Below are 23,489 nucleotides of genomic sequence, written 5' to 3' on the forward strand. Positions count from 1 at the left end.
ACTAGAAAGTTCAAGAAGATATGTGATGGACATCTCAAGGTCAGGGTTATTTTAGAAAAAATCATGCAATGATTTATTAGATTTGCCTCCAATTGAACTCCTATTACAACATGATTCAAATATATTCTGTCACTAATATAGTTTTCCAAAAAGTTTTCAGTCTCATTCACCCCAGGCTATCCAATATGGTAGGTTCAATCCCCAAATTCCATAAATTGTAATTATAGATGTATGTTTGATGTCCATTTACACAATCTGGACAGAAGTCAGTGATCATTGTGCTGTCTGTTTAAGATCAGTAATTCTGCATTAGTGATGGCCAACACAACCAAGGGGACTTCTTTTTAGATGGTGTTAGTTATATACAGTACATACACTGAGTGTACCAAACATTAAGAACACCTTCCTAATATTGAGTTGCACAACCCCTTTTTGCCCTCAGAACCGCCTCAATCCGTTGGGGCATAGACTCTACAAGGTGTTGAAAGCATTCCGCAGGGATGCAAGCCCATGTTGACTACAATTCTTCCCACAGGTGGGTCAAGTTGGCAGACCATTCATTGAGTGGTGGACCATTCTTAATACACACGGGAAACTGTTTAGTGTGAAAAACCCAGCAGCGTTGCAGTTCTTGAGACAAACCGGTGAGCCGGGCACCTACTACCATATCCCTTTCAAAGGCACTTAAATCTTTAGTCTTGCCCATTCACCGTCTGAATGGCATTCACCCTCTGAATGGCACACATACGCAATCCATGTCTCAATTGTCACAAGGCTTAAAAATCCATATTTATCCTGTCTCCTCCCCTTCATCTACACTGATTGAAGTGGATTTAACAAGTAACATCAGTAAGGGCTCATAGCTTCCACCTGGATTCCCCTGGTCAGTCTATGTCATGGAAAGAGCAGGTGTTCTTATAAGTTTTGTCCACTCTGTGTAGAATACAATGACTAAATTGATTGGCTCATAAAGGATTCTTTGTCTTTGTCTCTGGGTATTACTCGGTGGCTCCCAGTCCACATAGTTTACATTTGGTTTATTGTGGACATCCTTCAAAAACTGGATTGTAATATACAAGTAATATGTTTTATTTGTATGACTGTGGTTATGTGCCAAATAACACACTATTCCCTATAGTAATGCAATACATAGGGCCCATAGGGCTCTGGTCAAAGAAGCAGACTATATGGGAATAGGGTGCCATTTGAGATACATATGACCCAATATAGACAGATTAATCCATCGTGTGATAAGGACAGATGGTGAAATCCTTAATTCTCAGACTGATGGACTGTAGTCAGTTGTATTGGTCAAAATGATCAGTCCAATCCAGACTCAGTATCCAGATTATCCATTGGTCAGCTCCATAGAACACAGGAGGTCATTATGAATAGTTCTAAGAGACTGTATTTCATTCCAGAAAATTGTTCCCTCTCCTCTGGCCTTGTTCACTTCCTTATGTTGACATGAGACATCTGGGCATATTGGGCGCATCAGCTATAGCTTCCACCATATTGCTTTGACCTATCCAGTCCCGTCCTATTGGCTCAGTGAAGAACATTGAACAAGGACAGACTGAAGGAAACTACCTTTAGGAATGAACAAAAAAATCTAAAACCCATCTCAGTCCACCAAAGGCATCGAGACAGGACAAATGATGAGCGGCGCCTCGTTCCTGCCAGACTTATTGGTGCAAGGGCTGAAGAAGGGATGAATGGCATCCGAGAAGCTGTCGGTGAATGTATAGATGAGCATCTTAGCATCCACGTTATAGAACGACACCTGTCCCTTATCACAGTCTACGTAGATCCCTATACGGTTGGGTTTGTGGTTGAGGCCCAGCGCTGTCGACGGTTCCGTTCGGAAAGCGTAGTCGTTCTTATCCCGGAGACTCAGGAACCAGTAGCCGTGGGCGGGGCTTACTGTGATCTTCCCTTTCCTGTTGATGGAGTGGCTAGCCACGCCCAGGTCCCAGTCCGTCTTCCCACCCACCTCCACCTACGATACAATGCGATACCTTTATTGTCCATTTACATTCATTTTGTGAGGTCAGAATACAAATCGCCCAAAATCATAATCAATGCACTACAATACAACATCATGCAATACAACAATACTGGAAAGTGAGCACATATATATTCACATAATCCCTTGCATACAGTCCCGCCATCTATCGGGCCCCATTATGACCCACTGTTCAATGGCTGTTGGAATGAAACTAGCCCTGCTTCTGATCTCACCTCCCAGTAATGGCGTCCTGAAGAGAAGGCCTGGCGCCCGAGGACGCAGACCACACGGTCAAAGCGCTCGGGGCCGTCCGGCACCGGCTGGTAGTGGTCCCAGCAGCGCACCTGCTTGCCGTCGTCAGAGATGAGCAGGCGGGGGTGGGCGGTGAGAGGGTCCAGGGTTACATCCACTGAGAGGGAGAGGAGGGGAGAGGGTGAGGTAGAAGGGGATGGGGCAGAGAGAGAGACATACAGAGTGAGAGAATGAGTGGGGGAGAGAAAGAGAGAACAGAGGCAGAGAAAAAGAGGGAGAAAAAGTCATCAATCACCAATCAAGAGTTCAATCAGCAGTTTTGTGTCTATATCTAGCAATGATGACACATGAACACAGAGAACATGATACAGGAAGAAGGAAGTACATACCTGCATATTCCTGCACTCTCCTCACCTCTAGAGAGAGAGAGAGAGAGAGAGAGAGAGAGAGAGAGAGAGAGAGAGAGAGAGAGAGAGAGAGAGAGAGAGAGAGAGAGAGAGAGAGAGAGAGAGAGAGAGAGAGGTGTTAAACCATCTAACCCCTAACCAAATACTGTATGTATTATCACATGACTGGGACTTTGAGTTAATAAATGAATAAAAGCCATACTTGGTTTTGGATTTCTTCCCACTAACTGGTCTGGTTGAGGTTGAGTAAGCCAATCTGGCCAAACAAAAGAGAATACATGTAATTATACATGTGGGTCTAATCCTAAATGTTGATTGGTTAAAATCGCATTCCAGCCAGTGTCTATTCCACAAGTTACCATCGGCTAAATCTATCACGTTAAAATACCTATTTACTCTGTTCCATCTGACTGCGCAGTCCACTGTCTCATCAGCCCAGGCAGGGCAGTTATGAACTTGATCTCTACTATAAAAATCATCTAGACATTATCTCACATTTCTTTTAGACTAACATTTAGTTTTCAACAGTTGAGATTTGTATAAACCTTGCTGTCTGTCTCTCTGACATTTGCAACATTGTTTCAATATTCAAATGATCTGTCCCATGGTAATGAACGTGTCGGGAGTCGGGATGAGTGTTTCTCAGCCAGTCGAAATCATGAATCAGCTGGCATTGGGTATACAGTATAGCAAGAAATGTCAATTGAAAAAAGGTAAAACGAGACGAAGTGCAGCTAGTTTGCAATCTTTCCAGCTTCAGTTTGAAGTGATTGTGTTAGCTGTGTTGTTGGCTAGCTCCTCTGAACAACAGTGTCCTGATGAGATAGAAAATGTTCTATGCCAGCAAAATCGCACCTCATTAGCTCATTGTTGTGGATGTATCCAAATAAATGTCACTAGAAAACAGCTTAAACTAACGCTAATGCAGCTACTGTTGATATTCTGGCTGCAGTGTTTGACGTGACTGTAAGTTAGCCGTAGTTGGCTAGCTAGCAAGCAAGGGATAAGAAGTTTCCAGCCAGTATGGCAATGGAACATTTATAACCAACGACTGGATTGCATTCATAGAAACAGAACTGAACGACTGGGTCGCGTCTCTTGCAACCGAACCAAGCCGCCTTGGGTAGCAACCCTAGATCTGTGTCGTCCTGGCAAAACAACATCATGTAATCAAATACAGTATTATTATTAGAAACAAATGGAAAGGGATGAGTGTGACAGAAGCAGCCGTGAATTAATTAAAATCTTACTTGGACTACTTCTTCCCAGGGACTGGTCTGGTTGAGAAGGTAAATCTGGCCAAACAAAATAGAATACAGGAAATCAATTACTGTATGAATTATTAGACATATGTTCGGTCTGTGAGTGTGACAGAGACATGAATGTTATGTTGGACTTACTTGCACTATTTCTTCCTACAGCATGGTTTGGTTGAGAAAGCAAATCTGGCCAAACAAAAGAGAATACATCAAATCAATACCGTATAGATTATTAGACACACAGAATGGGAGGAGCTGGGACTTTGAGTGTGGCAAAGGCATGAATGAAAATCATACTTGGACTATATCTTCCCACAGATTGGTCTGGTTCAGGTTGAGGACGCAACCCTGGCCAAACATAAGAGAATGCATTAATCAATATCAGACCCATATTAGATCATAATTAAAATAAAAAGATACAGATGGGATGGTACTTTGAGCGTGTAAACCTTACTTGGAATATATCTCCCCACGGTTTGGTCTGTTTGAGGTTGAGGACGCAGACCTGGCCAACAAAAGACAATGCAGCGTATGGGTCTATAGGTTCTCAACTGGTTTTGCCTTGGGACCCAAATTTAACCAGGTTGTCTCAGCCACGACACAATATTTGCATTGGGAAAAATAATCAGCAAAATATAATCTGAAAAACTATTTTTAATGCTGTAATGATTTTAAATATAGCAATTATATAACAAGGGAACAACATTCCCACCTCTTTCATTGTCAATAAATACATTTTGCCCATGTTCTTGATGAAGATTGTTAATAAACTCACTGGTTTGAGACAACAAAATCAACCAAAATAGTGCTGCTAATAGCTTTATATTGAAAATACTGTGATTGAAGACTAATTGTTCAGAGATTAAATTATAAAAAAATGTAAGTTCATTATCATTTATTCACACTTTCTACCTGGTTTAAGTCGTTTAAGTTCAGACTGGAGTATTTTTTTGTTACATTTTTTATTTATTTTACTGACACACACACGACACATTCAAAACCGCTTGCGACCTAAATTTGGGTCACGACCCACCAGTTGAGAATTGATGGTCTACATCATCCTCTACATATTGTATTGTAGCCTAGTCGTGTTCATAAAGTAAAGTTAGACCGTCACAACGCTACAGTATTGTAGTAGTGTTCGTAAAGTAAAGTTAGACAGTCTCAACACTACAGTATTGTAGCCTAGTAGTGCTCATAAAGTAAAGTTAATTTGTCTCAACACTACAGTATTGGTGATATTCTCTGTGTGTCACTTGCAACAACCCAGCGCGCAAAAGTGGTGAAATCTTGATGTAATTTCAACCAGTTTTGCCCACTGGGAAACTGATAGTACTCATAGATAGAATGTATAGGAGTTCTACAACGGTCAGCCATAACTCACAGATCTCCGGCAGTCTCTTGAGCTCCTCCCGAAACCGCTCCACCATTTGATTGACAGTCAGAAGCACCGCCCCTGAGGTGAGGTCAGAGGTCACGACAGCATCCGACCAATCCCTGGTCTGAGGCGGGGTGGAGAATGTCTGAGAAGAGGAATACAGAGAATGGAGGAATAAATTAATTAGAAAAAAACAAGTAGCAAGATAATTTTAAATGAAGAGAATGGAAAGGAAAAGTACCTCTTACCTTGTAACTAAGGTAACTGAAGGAAAAAACAGTTTAAAAAAAGGTAGAAATTGTTGTTGAAAAGGATCAATAAGGAAAAAAAAGATGTGATGAACAGAAAGAGTCTCTAACCTTGAAGAAAAGTACGTAGTCATCAGACTGGGCTAGCTGGGTGAGGGTGGCGCTTCTCTTCCTCAGCTCAGAGATCTCCTATGATAGGAAAGAAAAGAGAATAAATACTTTATTATTAATAATCCCAGAGGGAAATTGGTTTGTCAACCATTGCAGCAACACAGTCACAAAGACAACAATCACCAATATCAGTAGCAAAAAAGGATAGCAGCATGAATTTATTTTATTGATCACCTACTGAAGATGTAAATTAGCTGTTTAGCCAAATCTAGTACGATGCATCTCATTTTGTGAGATTTAAGTTTGAATAATATTGTGTTGATGGCTAGTTCTTGGATTGTAAATTGTATAAAATAACTCAGCCTTCGCTGCTATTGATATCATTGTCCTCTTAATGAAATACTGTAAACTATTCTCTCTGAAATAAACCATTCACTAAAATAAAATGAATGAATAAAAAGAGACCTGCTCTAGGTCTCTGATGAGGGTCTGTCCTCTGTTCTGTGCAGCCCTCTGTGACATCTCTATCACCTCCAGCAGCTCTGCCTGGCTCCTCTCCACAGAGCTCACCAGGGCAGAGAACACATGCATGCTGCCCTCTGTCTCATGCTCCGCACATGCCTGGGGAGAGAGGGAGAGAGGGATGATTAATGGCAGGGAGAGAGGGAGGAAAGACAAAGAGGGGAGGGAGGGAGAGAGAGAGATAGAGAGAGAAAGAGAGGAGGAAGGAGAAGAGAGAGGGCAGGAAGAGAGGGAAAAAAGACAAAGATACAACCGCTCCGTGTCTGCATGTGTGTTCTTTGTCGGTGTGTGTGTTCTGTGTGTGTGTACTGTGTCTGTGTGTGTGTTCTGTGTGTTCTGTGTGCTGTGCCTGTGTTCTGTGTGTGTGTACTGTTTCTGTGTGAGTGTTCTGTGTGTGTGTGTACTGTGTGTGTGTGTACTGTGAATGTGTGTGTGTGTTCTGTGTCTGTGTGTACTGTGTCTATATGTGTGTTCTGTATGTGTGTACTGTGTCTGTGTGTGTGATCTGTGTGTACTGTGTCATTGTGTGTGTGTGTGTATTGTGTCTCTGTGTGTGTGTGTGTGTGTGTGTGTGTACTGTGTCTGTGTGTGTGTTCTGTGTGTGTGTTCTGTGTGTGTGTTCTGTGTGTGTGTACTGTGTGTGTGTACTGTGTGTGTGTCTGTGTGTGTGTGTGTACTGTGTGTGTGTTTCTGTGTGTGTGTGTTCCAGAGACCCACCTGTATGTCCTTCAGTGATGCCCTGATATCCTCCACCTTCTTTTCTCTCTGTGTGATCATGTCCCTCAGCTCCGCCTCTGTGATGTCCAACTGAGACTGCATACAGAAACAGAGTCAACATACTGCATTGTACTTATTCCTTATTCCTAGTATGTACATATCTACCTCTACCTCGAAGCATGTGATTAATACAATTTGAACAATGTTTCAAACACCCAGGCTCTTTTGTGTAGAGTTGATTAAACTGACTCTATAGCTTGGTTAATACAGTTTTGTTTTCATTTCACTTCATGAATGTAATCAAATCTACAGTAGTAGCATTGCAATTGGAGTATCCTATATCTCCATCAGAATTAGTTCACACACGTGTCCCGCTGTCCCTCTCCCTACCTTCTTGATGAGCCACTCTCTCTTGGCTGGTATAACCTGGTGTCCGTGGTGCTCTCCCTCCATGCACACGGCACACCCACACGTCTGGTCCGTCCGGCAGAAGAACTCCAGCCCCCTCTGGTGTTCAGGACAGAGAGGCGCATCGGCGGAGGAATCCGCCGGCCCGCTCAGGGTGTATCTGCGTGGGGCGACAGGAGGGGCGGGGGACGAGAGGGCGGTGGTGTTGGAGGAGAAGGGTGAGGTCGGGTGGGGGTGGAGGACAGGCGGAGGGGTTCTGGAGTTCGAAGGTCGCTGGAACCTGGTCTTCATCTCCAACAACAAATCCCCAGGCATCACGCCCATCCCTGGGGGTCTTTGAGGGACCGTAAGACGCTCAACCCCGTTTGACACCCCTTCATTACCACCGCCACCCCAACCTTGACTCCCAATCCCTCCTTCAATCACCATGGTCCCCCTGTCCAAACCATCCGCCATCTTCTTAAACTGCTCGGTGATCTCCTTCAGGGTGCGGTTGATGTGAAGGTCCGGCCTCTTCCTGAAGCTCTCCTTACACAGCGGGCAAACACATGTCTTCCCTCCTCCTCCTTCAACAACAAGTTACACTTCATTTAATTCATTCACATGGCACATTAATTCCCACTCAGAGATCAATTGATCTCTGAATGGGGATGTGATGAAATAGGCCTACTAACAGAAAACAACCAATAAGGTCGCATGGATGTAAGTTGTTCCATGTAAACATACAAACCAATGTACATTTATATTTCAGGTAGTGTACAGGTAGTGTATATTTCAGGTAGTTTACAGTATATAGGCCTATGTAAACATTTATATTTCAGGTAATTTACAGTATATATGCCTATGTAAACATTTATATTTCAGGTAGTGTACAGTATATAGGCCTATAAAAACATTTATATTTCAAGATGTATACAGTATATAGACCTATGTAAACATTTACATTTCAGGTAGTGTACAGTATATAGGCCTATGTACATTTATATTTCAGGTAATATAGAGTATATAGGCCTATGTAAACATACAAACAAATGTACATTTATATTTCAGGTAGTGTACAGTATATAGGCCTATGTAAACATTTATATTTCAAGTTGTATACAGTATATAGACCTATGTAAACATTTACATTTCAGGTAGTATACAGTATATAGGCCTATGTAAAAATGTATATTTCAGGTAGTGTACAGTATATAGGCCTATGTAAACATACAAACAAATGTACATTTATATTTCAGGTAGTGTACAGTATATAGGCCTATGTAAACATTTAGTTTTCTGGTAGTGTACAGTATATACAAAGCCACAATACATACCATCCCAGTAAGTGGAGATGCAGTCCAGACAGTAGCTGTGACCACAGGGTGTGGAGACTGGGTTGGTGAACACATCCAGGCAGATAGAACAGATGAACTGATCCTCAGAGAGGAAGCCACCCGGCCCGGAGAGAGCCATGCTGGGGAAAACGGTAGAGCTAGTGGTCTGGACCTCTGCTGTGGAGACGGTAGGGCTGGCTGGTAGGGATACTGGTCTGGAGCTCTGCAGCTAGGGGGCAACAGAACACAAGAGTTAGGTGTCATTAAAGAGTTTGTTGAGAAGAATCTGCCCAGCCCAGAGGGAGCCTGGCTGGGGCTGGGGAGACGTTAGGGCTGGCTGGTAGGGCTACTTGTCTGGATCTCTGCGGCTAGGGGGCAGGAGCTCCCAGGTATTAGGTTGATTGAGAGTGTGTGTAAATGTCCCTTTAGTTTAGGTAATGTCTGTCAGCACTGTATTACATCACACACACACACACACACACACGCACACACACACACACACACACACACACACACACACACACACACACACACACACACACACACACACACACACACACACACACACACACACACACACACACACACACACACACACACACACACACACACACAGGAACATTTGTCTCAGTCAAGCATGGCTGCCTGTGAGATAATGTAGAAGAATGTGGTCTGTGCACTCTGAATGATGTTTACTCTAGTTACACACAGTAGGCCTGCACCTGTCACATCAGACAGGGGGTGGAATGAAGTAGGACCGGCAGCACAGAGACGACCTCAACCAGCGCTGATACTGTAGCCTATTGCAACATGGTAAAAACAACCTGGTCTGGTTGGAGAAACCAAGGATCAATAGGCTTTCAGGCTGTTGTTAGGCCACAGGCTCTTCCTGGCAGGAAACATCTTTAAACATGCACTATAATTAGGCAATATGTTTAAAACACAAAATAAGACTGCTAGTAATCCTCACTTACTCGTTTGCACTCTGTAAACCTAACCTGCTATTTGGGGCTCACACAATGTTACTTTCACAAATTACTACCTAGGCTATGTCATGACCGCCCAGCTTATGTCCCACCCCACTGCCCCCCCCAGGCTATGTCATGACCACCCAGCCTATGTCATGACCACCCAGGATATGTCATGGTCTTAGTACTTCTAATTATCTTTCATTTGTTTATGGTTAACGTCAGTAGCCATACTAGGGTGGCCACATGTAAAATATCCATATGCACGCAAGCACACACACACACACACACACACACACACACACACACACACACACACACACACACACACACACACACACACACACACACACACACACACACACACACACACACACACACACACAGAGCTCATGGGGTAGTGCACATGTTTAAGGTGTCAGAGAGTAATACAAATTTAAATTACGTCATCATTTCTCAACGTTTGTACGGACAGATGTAGCCTATTGAATATCATTATAGAATATGCCAACATCTGCCTATGCCCACATATATTGTCTCAAGAAAAACATCTATATTTTGAATGAAGAGCCTCAAAAGTTTGACGAAATTACCTTCTATATTTCCGCCTAATACAGCTAGTTCCTTACTTTTGCAGCTTTCCTCAGAAGCACACTTGTAAGTAGTAAGGCATAACTGTCCTCTCCAAGGTTAGATGGAATTTTGCCTTATTAAGGATTTGAAAAATATGATTGGTTAACCATAGGCCAATAACATTGGCCTATGTCATGTCTTGCACTGCACTGCGCTGCATAGCATATCAGATCTTAAAAATGATTGAAGAACACGTGTTTAACATCACCAGTAGGTTTAGGCTACCACATCCTTACGATATTATATATATTTTCATAAGCGCACCGTGACAGCAAGTGACAGGTCGGAATATTTCATTGAAATATGGGACAAATCAGCCTTTTTTGTTTTACAAGTTAGTTGTATTTGAATTTGTTGATAAAATGCATGACATGCATGACACGATTGGCTTTGGTCACCCACCCGGTTTAAATACAATGCACTTGTTCACTTCCTTCATTGTGTTATCTCATACTAATGTTTTCTTGCAGGAAAATCCACAGGTACTTGCCATCTCTCTTATCATGCATCTGTACCTTGAGTTCTTCTATTACTTATCATCATCTATCAGGTGACAAGACAATGTGAAATCAATGACATAATACTTTCATTTCCATCATTGGATGCAGATAATGTACAGAGGTAGGCTATCAAAGACACGTATTTTGTGGGACAAGACTAACAGTCACACAGCACTTAAAGTTGATAGAACTCAAAATGTGGTAGACTACAATATAGTCCAACACACAAGGGACCAGGGCCAGATTAATGCAGGAGATTACCAGGGCAGAAGCCCCTGGAGGGCCCATGCCCGTGGTGGGCCCAGGCCGTGGTTGGCCCAAGAGAAAGCAAAATAAATTATATACTTTTTTTTAAAACAAAAAATAATAATAAAGGAAATATATTATGTTTCTATTATATATCTTAATATTACATACCAGGGGTACTTAGCTCTTACCCTACGAGGTCCGGAGCCTGCTGTTTTTCTGTTCTACATAATGAATAATTAATTGCGCCTACCTGGTGTCCCAGGTCTAAATCAGTCCCTGATTAGTGGGGAACAATGAACAAATGCAGTGGAACTGGCGCTGAGATCCAGAGTTGAGTTTAAGGGTTATATATTATATATACAGTATGTAGTATATATTTAGTATTTTTTTACTGCAACCGCCAACCACAGGAAGACTCAGGAGCCCGCTCTCAATGAGTGTAGATAGCCTGCTGCTTCCTGCTGCCGCTCTGCTAATCATCAGATGGGGGAGGAGAGGAGGTAGGGGGCTGGCCCTGCCTTGATTGGGTAACTGATTATTAACGTTCAAATGAGCTGTCACAATGTGACTGATCAATTGTGAGCCTATAGGGGGCCAAGAGGCACATTTAAAAAAATAACAATGATGTTATTTTTTTATTTATTATTATTTGTTTTTATCTGACCACAGGAGCCCGCGCTCAATGTCGGAACTCATTTGAAAGCACTGAAGTCGGAATTCGTTGACAATTCAAAACCCGCGTACAATGTCTGAAAACAAGCTCTTTTTTTCCGCAGCAAGAGTGGAGTTGACACATTTATCCAATAGACGTCTCTCCTTAATGACAATCTAAATAGGCTACAACTGCTAAAATGTATTTACCTTGTTCTCTGCATTTCTCCCTTTGTTATTGGTTCATCACACCAAATGATTTAATCTGAACTATAGAACTGATTGACAGTCAATGGTTAAGACAGATGTTGTTTTTTTTTAAGAAAACATTATTGTGACATGGTGTTAATAGAAGTCACATTGCTCTAAAATAATCGTATTTTCAACGGGAGAATAAATATTTTAATGTGTGGCTGCAGGCTGTAAGATGGAAATGTAAAGAGAGAGAGGAGATCCATCATGAGTCCAGTATATCAAGACAGTTTTATTCTACTAGTAATCAATCACTACTAGCCTATTATAATTACACAGTCAGTAATGGAGTAAATCGGTTGACTTCACCTTTCTGGCCAATGAGACTAACCGTTTTTATCACCATCCCAGAAGTGCAATTTAAATCTCCCCAAATTGAAGATGAACAATCCCAAATTAAAATAGCCTACACATTTTTATTTACGTTTTGATATGCCAACATGGGTCTACCCGAGAACCTAGGTCATTCACAGTGATTTAATTCGCTGATAAGAGTAGCCTACTACTGAAATAGATAAATGGGGCTGAGCCAGAAATTCACATTAAAAAATGGCCTCTTAAAAAGAAAACATTGGGATACTAGCGTATGTAAATCTATTTTGTGTAGCCTGAATGTAGCTCTTTAGAACGGTGTGTTCCCATGAATTGCATTTTGGAACATTGGCACATAGCCTACTGCTGAGTGCGCATTGCTGCGCTTAAAATGTGCAGAAATAATGTCTTATCAACGGTTTAAGCTAAACGTTCTAATCTCTTGCATCAGCTTTAACAGAGTATTATTATTATTATTATATGTTTTTTATGTACAGTAGTTGTATGAATTTGGATCTATCCTCCTAGAACTGTCTCAGAGTCTATTTGAATCTTCCCAGACATTCCAGACATTTTATCATTTCGGAGCCCTGACTATATACTGCAGTTAGCTACCTGCGGGAGAAATAGCTAGCTGGCTAGAAGGAGCTAGGCCTACTGTGGAATAGTACTAGGGAAATAGTCAGTGTTTTTGAGTCCACTCTACTGCTAGCTATTGTTAGCTAGATATTTAAGTGACATCTATGTTGAGGCCTAATGTAGTTCGATATTGAAGGAGACACATGCAAAGTAGCTAAGCCTTCCTAGTCTCAGTACTTCTACATTTTTCAGGACTTAGTTTTGGGTCTCCACCTGAGACTTTCCACACATTTACATATGCTTAGGCTTTCTTCACATATTCACATGGCTCCTCCTGGTGTATATTTAGAGAATGGAAATGAGCTCCAATACTCCAATATAATATTATCATACCAAGTCTGATAAAGTGTAACAATTCTGCAAACTAAGCACCACTGGCAAACCCACTCGTGATCCATAATGTGACAGGTGTACAATAGGCTAGTATTGGAAAAACACACACACACAATGCACTGGCCCACATTAAAATATATGCAAAACGCTTGCTTATTAGCTAGGACTTTATCATTTTGAGATGGACCTAGTACCTGTTCTGTGGTCCTTGAGACTTCCAAGTGGATAATGTCCAGTGTCCTGTCTTCTGTCAGTCTTCCCCTCCTCTATCTCTCTATAGTTGTTCCTTGTTACACACTTTGTCCCTTTTCTCACTTTCTGTCTTTTCCTCACTGCTCTCAACAGGTATCCAGAGTTAGACTGAGGTTTTTGTCATCATGATGGAGTAACTGCAGACTTTACAGTTGGTTCCTCCCTCCCTCCCTCCCTCCCTCCCTCCCCTCCCTCCCTCCCTCCCTCCCTCCCTCCCTCCCTCCCTCCCTCCCTCCCTCCCTCCCTCCCTCCCTCCCTCCCTCCCTCAGCCTATCCAACCAGTCAGACAGGTGTGCCAACCAGGTTCAGGTATGCATTTAATTATCTCTCTCTCTCTCTCTCTCTCTCTCTCTGCCTCTCTCTCTCTCTCTCTCTGCCTCTCTCTCTCTGCCTCTCTCTCTCTGCCTCTCTCTCTCTCTTTTTCCACACCTGTCTGACATCCTTTAAAGGATTTGTAAGGATTAACTCATGGCACTGTTCAAGCATTACCCCTCTTTACTCTCTAGCCTAAACTCCCATAACTAAGGTAGCATTTTCCCAGAGATGGAGGCCCTTTGACGCACACAACCATATTACATGTGTTTACCCTTGAGTGAGAGAGTGCCGGGTGGTGTAGGCTTAATAACATATCATTAGGCACGCCAGACACAGGCTACACCTGTTAAATGTTATCATGAGAGGTAAGGCTTTTGTGGTTCCGAGCACATTCAACTACAACGGTGTCCTGTCTTGGAGGAAAAGTACACAGAGCTTAAAAAATCGAATCAAATCAAATTGTATTTTTTACATGCGCCGAATACAACAGGTGTAGACCTTACAGTGAAATGCTTACTTACAAACCCTTAACCAACAATGCAGTTTTAAGAAAATACCCCCAAAAAAGTAATAGATAAGAATAACAAATGATTAAAGAGCAGCGGTAAATAACAATAGCGGGGCTATATACAGGGGGTATCAGTACAGAGTCAATGTGCGGGGGCACAGGTTAGCCAAGGTAATTGAGGTAATATGTACATGTAGGTAGACAGATCTTACCACCCGTCCTACTGGTTCTACTTTTCAAGACCCCTTCAAGATCCGCCTCAAGGTTATGCTATTAAACATAAAGTCTAAGTGCTCTAACTGTATACTATTCCTTGAGTGCAAATAAAGAGCTAATGATTTGTAAGTCTTTGAAGAATTCTAGTAGCCACACAGACACCATACAGACACAGTTAGAAGGAGAGGATTGTTAGCTCAGCAGCTGTGAGTGATGTGAGTGACGTGAGTGACGTGAGTTGTGTGTGAATGTGGTGCAGCAGATCAACTGACATTGACTGACAATTTCAAATGTGTTATTTGAAAGTAGGCTAGATTGGTTTTAATGTGGAATACGGCAACATGTGTGGGTTTTATTCATACACATTGTCTACGTAAGAAACCTGGTTGACATAGCAGGTAGGCCTACAGCATGTCCCATGGGTGTGTTCTCTTACACTGTCACCTGTTTTTAAGCTGCTAATGTAATCTGACAATAGCTAGAGGGGGCTGAATCTAACTAGACCTGAATAACCCAAAGATGCACTTACAAAACGTTTGGGTTGATCGACAAGAGCACAGGTAAGTGGAAACATTATGCAACTTTAAACATTTTTTAGAACATAGAACTGCATGAACTTTCTGACAAGTATATGATGTCATTTGGGAGTATAAAACTGTACGAACTTAATAACAAATTGTGAAGTCATTTAGAGAATGGTGTGTGTTTGTTCATGGCTTTCCGGGAGGACTGACTCATTAGGCTAAAGGAGGACTGACTCATTAGACAAAAGAGAGAACTGACTCATTAGGCAAAGGGAGGACTGACTCATTAGACAAAAGAGAGGACTGACTCATTAGGCAAAAGAGAGGACTGACTCATTAGACAAAAGAGAAGACTGACTCATTAGGCAAAGGGAGGACTGACCCATTAGACAAAAGAGAGGACTGACTCATTAGGCAAAGAGAGGACTGACTCATTAGGCAAAGAGAGGACTGACTCATTAGGCAAAGGGAGGACTGACTCATTAGACAAAAGAGAGGAATGACTCATTAGGCAAAGGGACGAACTACCCCATTAGGCAAAAGGACTAAAGCACACTCTGCATTTTGGCCTTCTCGGCAGAGAGCACTGTGTAATCGATCCCATGCAAATATTTTTTTTCCCTTCTGCCAACCTGTCAGTCTGATATTATTAGTCTAATGTGCGGTGACTAAAGGGCTGCCATCACTCACCGACTGCATCTGTGAAAAGGGCTTGTCGTGTACCAAACCCAATGGAATTAGACAATATAGGCCTACAGTAAGGAGTTTTCAGTTGTTTTTACTTTGAGTGTTGCGGTACAACTTGCTGTTTTGGTGAGTGATGTGAGGCGCCATCTACCTGGGATTCTTAGTACTACTACTACAATACTTTGAATAGAGAAGGATAACAGCAGGAATAGTTCTGGGGCTCATCCAGACTGATACAGACAGATATTGAAGCTGATCTTTGTCTTCACACATTCATTCATAAAACCATCATGTTGCATACATATATACGGTTTTAACCAATCAGCATTCAGAATCGTTGTGTATAGACAGATATAGTAATGATGTCACAGGAGGATGCTGAGGGGAAGACGGCTCATAATAATGGCTGGAACGGAGCCAATGGAATGGTATCAAACACATGGAAACCATAAAATGAATCACCGCAGTACAAAGAGGGCTCGGAATCTCAACCGATAACCTCACGTTTAACACTTAATATTGTTCAATCAAGCCACACGCCAACTAACTTTTCCCATCTCCTCTGAGTGAGAGGTGTAGATTTTGCATCTCTGACTGAGTAAAGATTGATGCCAAGTAAGCAAATCACTGCTAGAAAAAAACTCCTGTGTGTGTGTTTGTTTGTAAATATACAGTATCCTCATGCAATAGATTCAAGTGAAGTACTTAAACAAGTGTGTAAATAAGCGTATTAGTTAACAATTCATGCTATATTAGCCCTGAAATACTTGTGTCATCATTCAGTATTGTTAGTAATCATATACTGTAGCCTAAAGGGCAGTGATATTTAACACAGTATTATTATATTATACTGTGCTTGACATTATTACAACAATAACATACAAGAAACTTGAGGAAGAAAGGCTCCAAAAAGGGAATATAAAAGAGACAGATTCTAGATCTTTCTCTAGCTCACAATTGAATTTAATCATTATCAAACATACACCAAACACCATAATGACATGAGTAGTTCAGACATGAATAATGAGACTACACAATATAAAGAAGACATTATGTAGTGAGGAAATTATTCATTTAGGTTGTATACATAAACTGTCAAACAATTTAACATAAAATTATAAAACAATGATAATAAAACCAGTTAATAAAGTATAGCCATCTTATCAAACACCAATATCACTACATATAACCAAGTGATTATTATAATGTTCTACATTCATGATGAATTACATAACTTCACATATAATCATGTTATTCCCCTGTAGTTATCCCCAGAAAAATGCTACTGTTAAAGTTAAATCTGTTTCCTGCTGTTTACGTTAAGTAGACTCAGTGATATGAGCAGCAGGGGGAACCATAGATATTACAGAGTTGGCACGATGTAAGAGGCAGCACCGAGTACCCACTCAGAACGCATGCACGTTTGCTTCACTCAATGTGATAGTTGCGTGACAACAAGTGCTGAGAAGATTAGCCTCTCGATTGGGTCATTCTGTGGAATTTGGCGAAATATGCTAAGTCTACCTTTATACAATCCTAGTTGTTCTCCCCGCTACCCCTGCCTGCACAGAGACATGGCACCTTCCCAGCCCTGTGGAGGAAGAGGAGGGCCTGGACAGAACTGCCCATAATGGAGAAGAAGACAAGGGGTGGCGCTATTTCACACAGGTTTTCCTTCTCTGAAAACAGATGCACCATTGGTGCCATGATGATCGTTGGCACATAGTTGACCAGCAGCATCACCAGTATGATGGAGACGATCCTGAAAGCTCTCTTCTTCTGCAGGTTTCCCCCCTCTTTCTCCTTCCCTCCATCTCCCGGGCCAGGCTTCTTAAGAACCGTGAGGATGGAGAGGCTGCAGAACAAGTCCACTGACAGTATGGGGAGGAATATGCCCAGGTTATTGTATACAGATAATATTATGTAGTTGATTACACCGAACCCCAGAACTAAGAGCCAGACTACACTACAACACACCACCCTGTATCTCAGAGGTTTGTACTTCAGGAAGACAACAGGGTGGACCACAGCCAGGTAGCGCTCTACACAGATACAGCACTGGAACAGGGGCCTGGCTGCAAAGACCACACCATACATGAAATTAAAAGCCAATTCCAAGGACAGGTTACGCAGTGTGAAAATGTTGAGTACCGACAACATGAAGAAGAGAGTGCTGGCCATCTCCATGGAGACCAGATTCAGAGTGAAGACTTCGGACTCGATGAGACTCCGCCCGCCGCTAGAGATGAGCCAGAGAGACCAGCCATTGGCTGGCACACCGAAGGTGAAGTCTATCATCATGACAACAATGCTACCTGTAAAGCTGGGGGAGCCCAGACAATTCAACAGGCTGAACCGTTGAGTGCCGTTGGTGGGCTGGAGATGGTCAGAACTGATCTCGGTGGAGTTCATTTTCTTATCATTCTGTTTGTAGCTGTTTTGAGGGAAGAGGGAAAATTACTGTTTACTCTTTTGAAGTGGATGATATGATTATTATTATTATTTTCAGCTGGGCAGGATATCTTCACAACTGCCACATACTTGTAATGTACATTATTCACATGTAAACACTGTCTTCTCATACTAGAGATGATTTACTGAGATACATTCTCACTGGGCTAATGACCCAAGTATCCCTGATTCAAATTGCTAAGAGCCAACAGCACCCCTCGATCTGTGATCTTGCTCATTCTCTGTGACCTCAACTGAAATGTACAACATTATGACAAAATATAAAAATATTGCCTTTGTTTGACACCTCCTTTCAATTAATATTCTTACAACTTTTCAACTATGAACAAACTGTATATATGTTGCAAAGACATACAGTTTTGTATACTAGACACAATACACACATAAGAATAGGTCATCTTTAGCAGTTTGTAAAAATAGTAATGTAATAATATTAAAAGTATTGTATATAACCGCTATCAGCACAAAATGGTACATTATAAACGTAGCATCATACAGTAAGCTTATGTACAAAAAACAGTCTACGTACGCAAGACGAGTACAGGGTGTACTAAATCACAAGTCATGTACAACAAATAAACTATTCATATTACAACATAATGCCTAATATCATGACATTTACAAGACCAAAATGTGTCATACCTGTGTTGTGGAAACCTGTCTCTCCTGTGAGGTGTGTCACATTTACTTTACATCTTTCTGACGGAGAGGAATCACATGTCTATTAGGCAAATCCATCAACAGCCTGAACACCTGTGTGTGGGTGTTTCTTTATCCCTCTGTGATGATATGTGGATTTGTGATTTTAGTGACTAGAAGGGAGATGGAGAGGGGGGCAGACTAATGAAGTAGTCCATAGAATGCTAATTATCTTTCAGGATGAAAACAAATAGTTACGGGATGTTGTTTACTGCCGTAGACGTCATAAAAATTAGAGAGACTAAATGATTCGGAATGCCTTTCGCTTTGTGTTATATGTCCCCTCCCTCTCCCTGTCCCCTTCCCCCGTCTCGGGCCAATTCAGAGCTCTGAGAACTGACAGGCAGCGAACAACAATACTACAGAAGTTTAGGGGAGATCCCACCAACCACGGAAGCAACACCTACTAACTACAAGCCAGGCTAAACCACAACACCACACCCTGGATCTGAAGACCAGAGGTTGGACCACCGCCAGGTAGATCTCCACAGAGATATAGCACTGGAACACTGGACCGGCAATCCAGAGGAATACCAAAAAGGACACCAGAAACTCTCCAAGTGGCACCTCAGGGACGTAAAGTTCACAATCATAGGGATATTCAGATAGTAGAGGATCTCAGTCATAGCCAGTCATGGTCAGGTTGAGGATGAAGATCTCTGCAGCCAACCCAGACCACGACCCCCCCGACCCAGTCAATATCAATCACACTACCCAACCATTAACAGGGAAGCCAACCACGAAGTTGGCATCATGGTTAACAATATTGTCACGTCCTGACCAGTAGAGGGTGTAGTTGGGTCAGGACGTGGCATGTTTGTGTTGGTTAAATGTTGGGTGGATGATTGGGACTTCCAATTGAAGGCAGGTGTGTATAGTTGCCTTTGATTGGAGGTCCTATATAGGTGTGTGTGTTTTTCTTTGGGGTTGTGGGTGGTTGTTTTTGCACTGCGTTTCTAGCCTGCAGAACTGTAGCTGTTGTCACTTTGTTTGCATTGTTAAGTGGATGCTTTACTTCTTTATTTTAATTAAAGATGAGTATTCACATACCTGCTGCGCCTTGGTCCATTTCTACAGAAGACAGCCGTTACAAATATAAATATAATTTGTTTCAGGGAAATTCCAATCCAGTTGTGTTGCTATAGGATAGTTTACAGATTGCAGTGTGTTCATTCTCAGTGGTTTTCCTCTTTGGTTGTAGCCTGGGCTGTCCTGGGAGTATCTGTGGAAATTAAATAAAAATGGTGGCCAGGAGTTTCTAGTCTGGGGCTTGAATTCAATGTTGACAACAGTGGAGGCTGCTGAGGGGAGGACGGCTCATAATAATGTCTGGAACTGAGTGATTGGTATGGCATCAAACCATGCATTTGATGTATTTGATAGCATTCCTCCTATTCCGCTCCAGCCATTACCACGAGCACGTCCTCCTCAATTAAGGTGCCAGCAGCCTCCTGTGCTGCATAGTTTCTGAAATGTGATTTAAATTGATACAGTAAGTGTGTTAACCCCGCCTGCCCCCAAACACAAGTCTGAAGTAGTTACGAAAACTAATGTGGTGGTGTCTGTAGGACCGTTATTGGGCAGTCTGAAGTAGTAAGGAAAACTAATGTGATGGTGTCTGAAGGACCGTTATTGGGCAATCTGAAGTAGTAATGAAAACTAATGTGGTGGTGTCTGAAGGACCGTTATTGGGCAGTCTGAAGTGGTAATGAAAACTAATGTGATGGTGTCTGAAGGACCGTTATTGGGCATTCTGAAGTAGTAATGAAAACTAATGTGATGGTGTCTGAAGGACCGTTATTGGGCAGTCTGAAGTAGTAAGGAAAACTAATGTGATGGTGTCTGAAGGACCGTTATTGGGCAATCTGAAGTAGTAATGAAAACTAATGTGGTGGTGTCTGAAGGACCGTTATTGGGCAGTCTGAAGTGGTAATGAAAACTAATGTGATGGTGTCTGAAGGACCCTTATTGGGCATTCTGAAGTGGTAATGAAAACTAATGTGATGGTGTCTGAAGGACCGTTATTGGGCATTCTGAAGTAGTAATGAAAACTAATGTGATGGTGTCTGAAGGACCATTATTGGGCAGTCTGAAGGACCATTATTGGGCAGTCTGAAGTAGTAAGGAAAACGAATGTGATGGTGTCTGAAGGACCGTTATTGGGCAATCTGCAGTTACTTAATCTATTTTTGGACTATTTTTGGACTAAATTAATGATGTTTACCCCTTGATTCTTGAATAATTCAACTTTTAAATGAATGATGTTTACCCCTTGATTCTTGAAGAATATAACTTATATATGCCTCATGAGCTTAGTTCAACTGTTGTATCCCACAACAATATTTACCAACAAATGCATTTAATCAAAGGAGGTCCAAAAACAATGTCATATTTGAAGAAATGCTATTGACAAACCTGAAAGGAGTGACTTGTCTGGCTCAATCTATCTTGTTGTTCAACTCCAGTAGTTCTGTATTTCTTTGCTTGATACTAGCTGCCCCTCCCTGGATTGAACCTGGGTCTGTAGTGGCACCGCCTTAGACCACTGCACCACTCGGGAAGCCCAGGGTTCAGATGTTTTGACATGATACTCTGTCTTAAAGTACCTTAGGTGTGAACATGTCATAAATGTCATGCAATAAAACATGAGCACTGGACAACAGAGCTAAGGCTTTTATATGACGCCACTATATTGTCACTTCACTAAGTTTAAATAATGGTATAGTTCAACACATTGCATAGTAGGGAAAACCAAAGCAAATAATGATGTTGACACACTTTCAGAGATGCACATATCAACATTCCTTACTACGCTTTGATAGACATCTAAAAGCAAAAAAGGTAAGACTAAATTAAATAACAAGAAAATCACAGGGAAACATCACAAGATCCCAAGGAAAACAATCAAGTCAATTTTAAGCCCCCAAGCAGTCTTTTTTATGTTATGTTTTAATCATCACTGAATGTCTAATAAATCACTATGTGTTTGTTTCATGAAAATACCTCCAAATGTGTTTTTTTTATAATTTATTTCCATGAACCTCCTCTTGCAATTGAAATTCTCAGTCTGATCGTGTGGGCGTTTTGATAAATTAAAAAAAATATAGATTTACATACACAGCCCTGATTGGCAGATAGGATCGTCTAGAGTCTAAACCATGGGTCTTCAAACTTTTCCTGCCCTCCCAGGCAAACTGGTGACCCAGGAACCCCCATCAATAGTTAGTAAAAAAAAAAAACACGTCTTATCTTATCATCAGGTGAATGATAATGGCAAGGAGAAGTAATCAACATATTAAAATGAATAGATTTGGTAGATCGTTGTGTTTTTTGGACCTCCCACATTATAACTGGAAGAGGAAGTGTCAACTCTAACATAGCCTTTTAGCTAGAAAGTTAACTCCAAATACATGTTCGCTGAGAGCAGCTGTTTAGATGGTTAAAAAAAAGTTTAGCCATGTGCTGGCAAAAATGTTCAAGTCAATAAAGCTTACCAGCAGCTAGCAGCACTTGCCAAACTGGTAGCTAATTTACGGGTGCTTATTCAAAACCAATGTCAGACACTCAATTGAGTGTAATTTGCTCAATATTAGGAAATTATAAATAAAGTTGATATTTTAGAAAGAAAATATTATCCTATTTTTATTATGGGTGTCTGTTGTTGCTAAGCAAAATTCATAAAAACATTGAAAAGAAAATCCACTTATATATATATATATATATATATATATATATATATATATATATATATATATATATATATATATTTGAGGACCCCCTGCAGTACCTCCGCTGTTTAATTGAATGCCCCTGCTCTAGAGCCTACCCGCTACCCCTTCAAAGTAGGACGATACAAGATAACTGGTCATTGGTCAGAATAATCAGATCAGATTGTGATGTCATGCTGTTGGCCAAAAACAGGCTGAACAGGCTGAAATTCCAAATGAACTTCCACTAAAATGCCATTATCATACATTTCTATATTTCAGATTGTTAGTTTAACCTCATAGTGTGAATATATTTTTTAAAAGACAGAAAAATCTAGTTTTTGACTGCACTGTCTCCTTATCAATCAATGATGTGCTATAATGTAACAAAAACTAAAAGATGGAAGTTTCAATATACAGTTGAAGTCGAAAGTTTACATACACTTAAATTGGAGTCATTTTTCAACTAGTCCACAAATTTCTTGTTAACAAACTATAGTTTTGGCAAGTCGGTTAGGACATCTACTTTGTGCATGACACAAGTAATTTTTCCAACAATTGTTTACAGAAAGATTATTTCACTTATAATTCAGTGTATCACAATTACAGTGGGTCAGAAGTTTACATACACTAACTTGACTGTGCCTTTAAACAGCTTGGAAAATTCCAGAAAATGTCATGGCTTTAGAATATTCTGATAAGCAAATAGACATAATATGAGTCAATTGGAGGTGTACCTGTGGATGTGTTTGAAGGCCTACCTTCAAACTCAGTGCCTCTTTGCTTGACATCATGGGAAAGTTAAAAGAAATCAGCCAAGATATCAGAAAAAAATTGTAGACCTCCACAAGTGTGGTTCATCCTTGGGAGCAATTTCCAAACGCCTGAAGTTACCATGGTCATCTGTACAAACAATAGTACGCAAGTATAAACACCATGTGACCAC

General features: G+C 41.3%; 1 protein-coding gene across 1 annotated transcript; it reads right to left on the reverse strand.

The window, feature by feature from the left end:
- Positions 1-40: 40 nt before the first annotated feature.
- Positions 41-13,521, reverse strand: LOC106610437 (zinc finger protein RFP). Its single transcript, XM_014209809.3, has 15 exons — positions 13,358-13,521; positions 8,627-8,855; positions 7,293-7,876; positions 6,903-6,998; positions 6,129-6,284; positions 5,664-5,741; positions 5,311-5,449; positions 4,381-4,431; positions 4,224-4,274; positions 4,068-4,112; positions 3,918-3,962; positions 2,870-2,923; positions 2,650-2,676; positions 2,242-2,417; positions 41-1,999 (listed from the first exon to the last, which is right to left on the reverse strand). Exons 2-15 carry the CDS (start codon positions 8,763-8,765, stop codon positions 1,625-1,627), a joined length of 2,016 nt encoding a protein of 671 aa, XP_014065284.1. The 5' UTR covers positions 8,766-8,855; positions 13,358-13,521; the 3' UTR covers positions 41-1,624.
- Positions 13,522-23,489: the final 9,968 nt, after the last annotated feature.

This window comes from Salmo salar, chromosome 08 (genome assembly GCF_965601325.2).
Source record: "Salmo salar chromosome 08, fSalSal1, whole genome shotgun sequence".
In the NCBI taxonomy this organism is placed as follows: domain Eukaryota; kingdom Metazoa; phylum Chordata; class Actinopteri; order Salmoniformes; family Salmonidae; genus Salmo; species Salmo salar.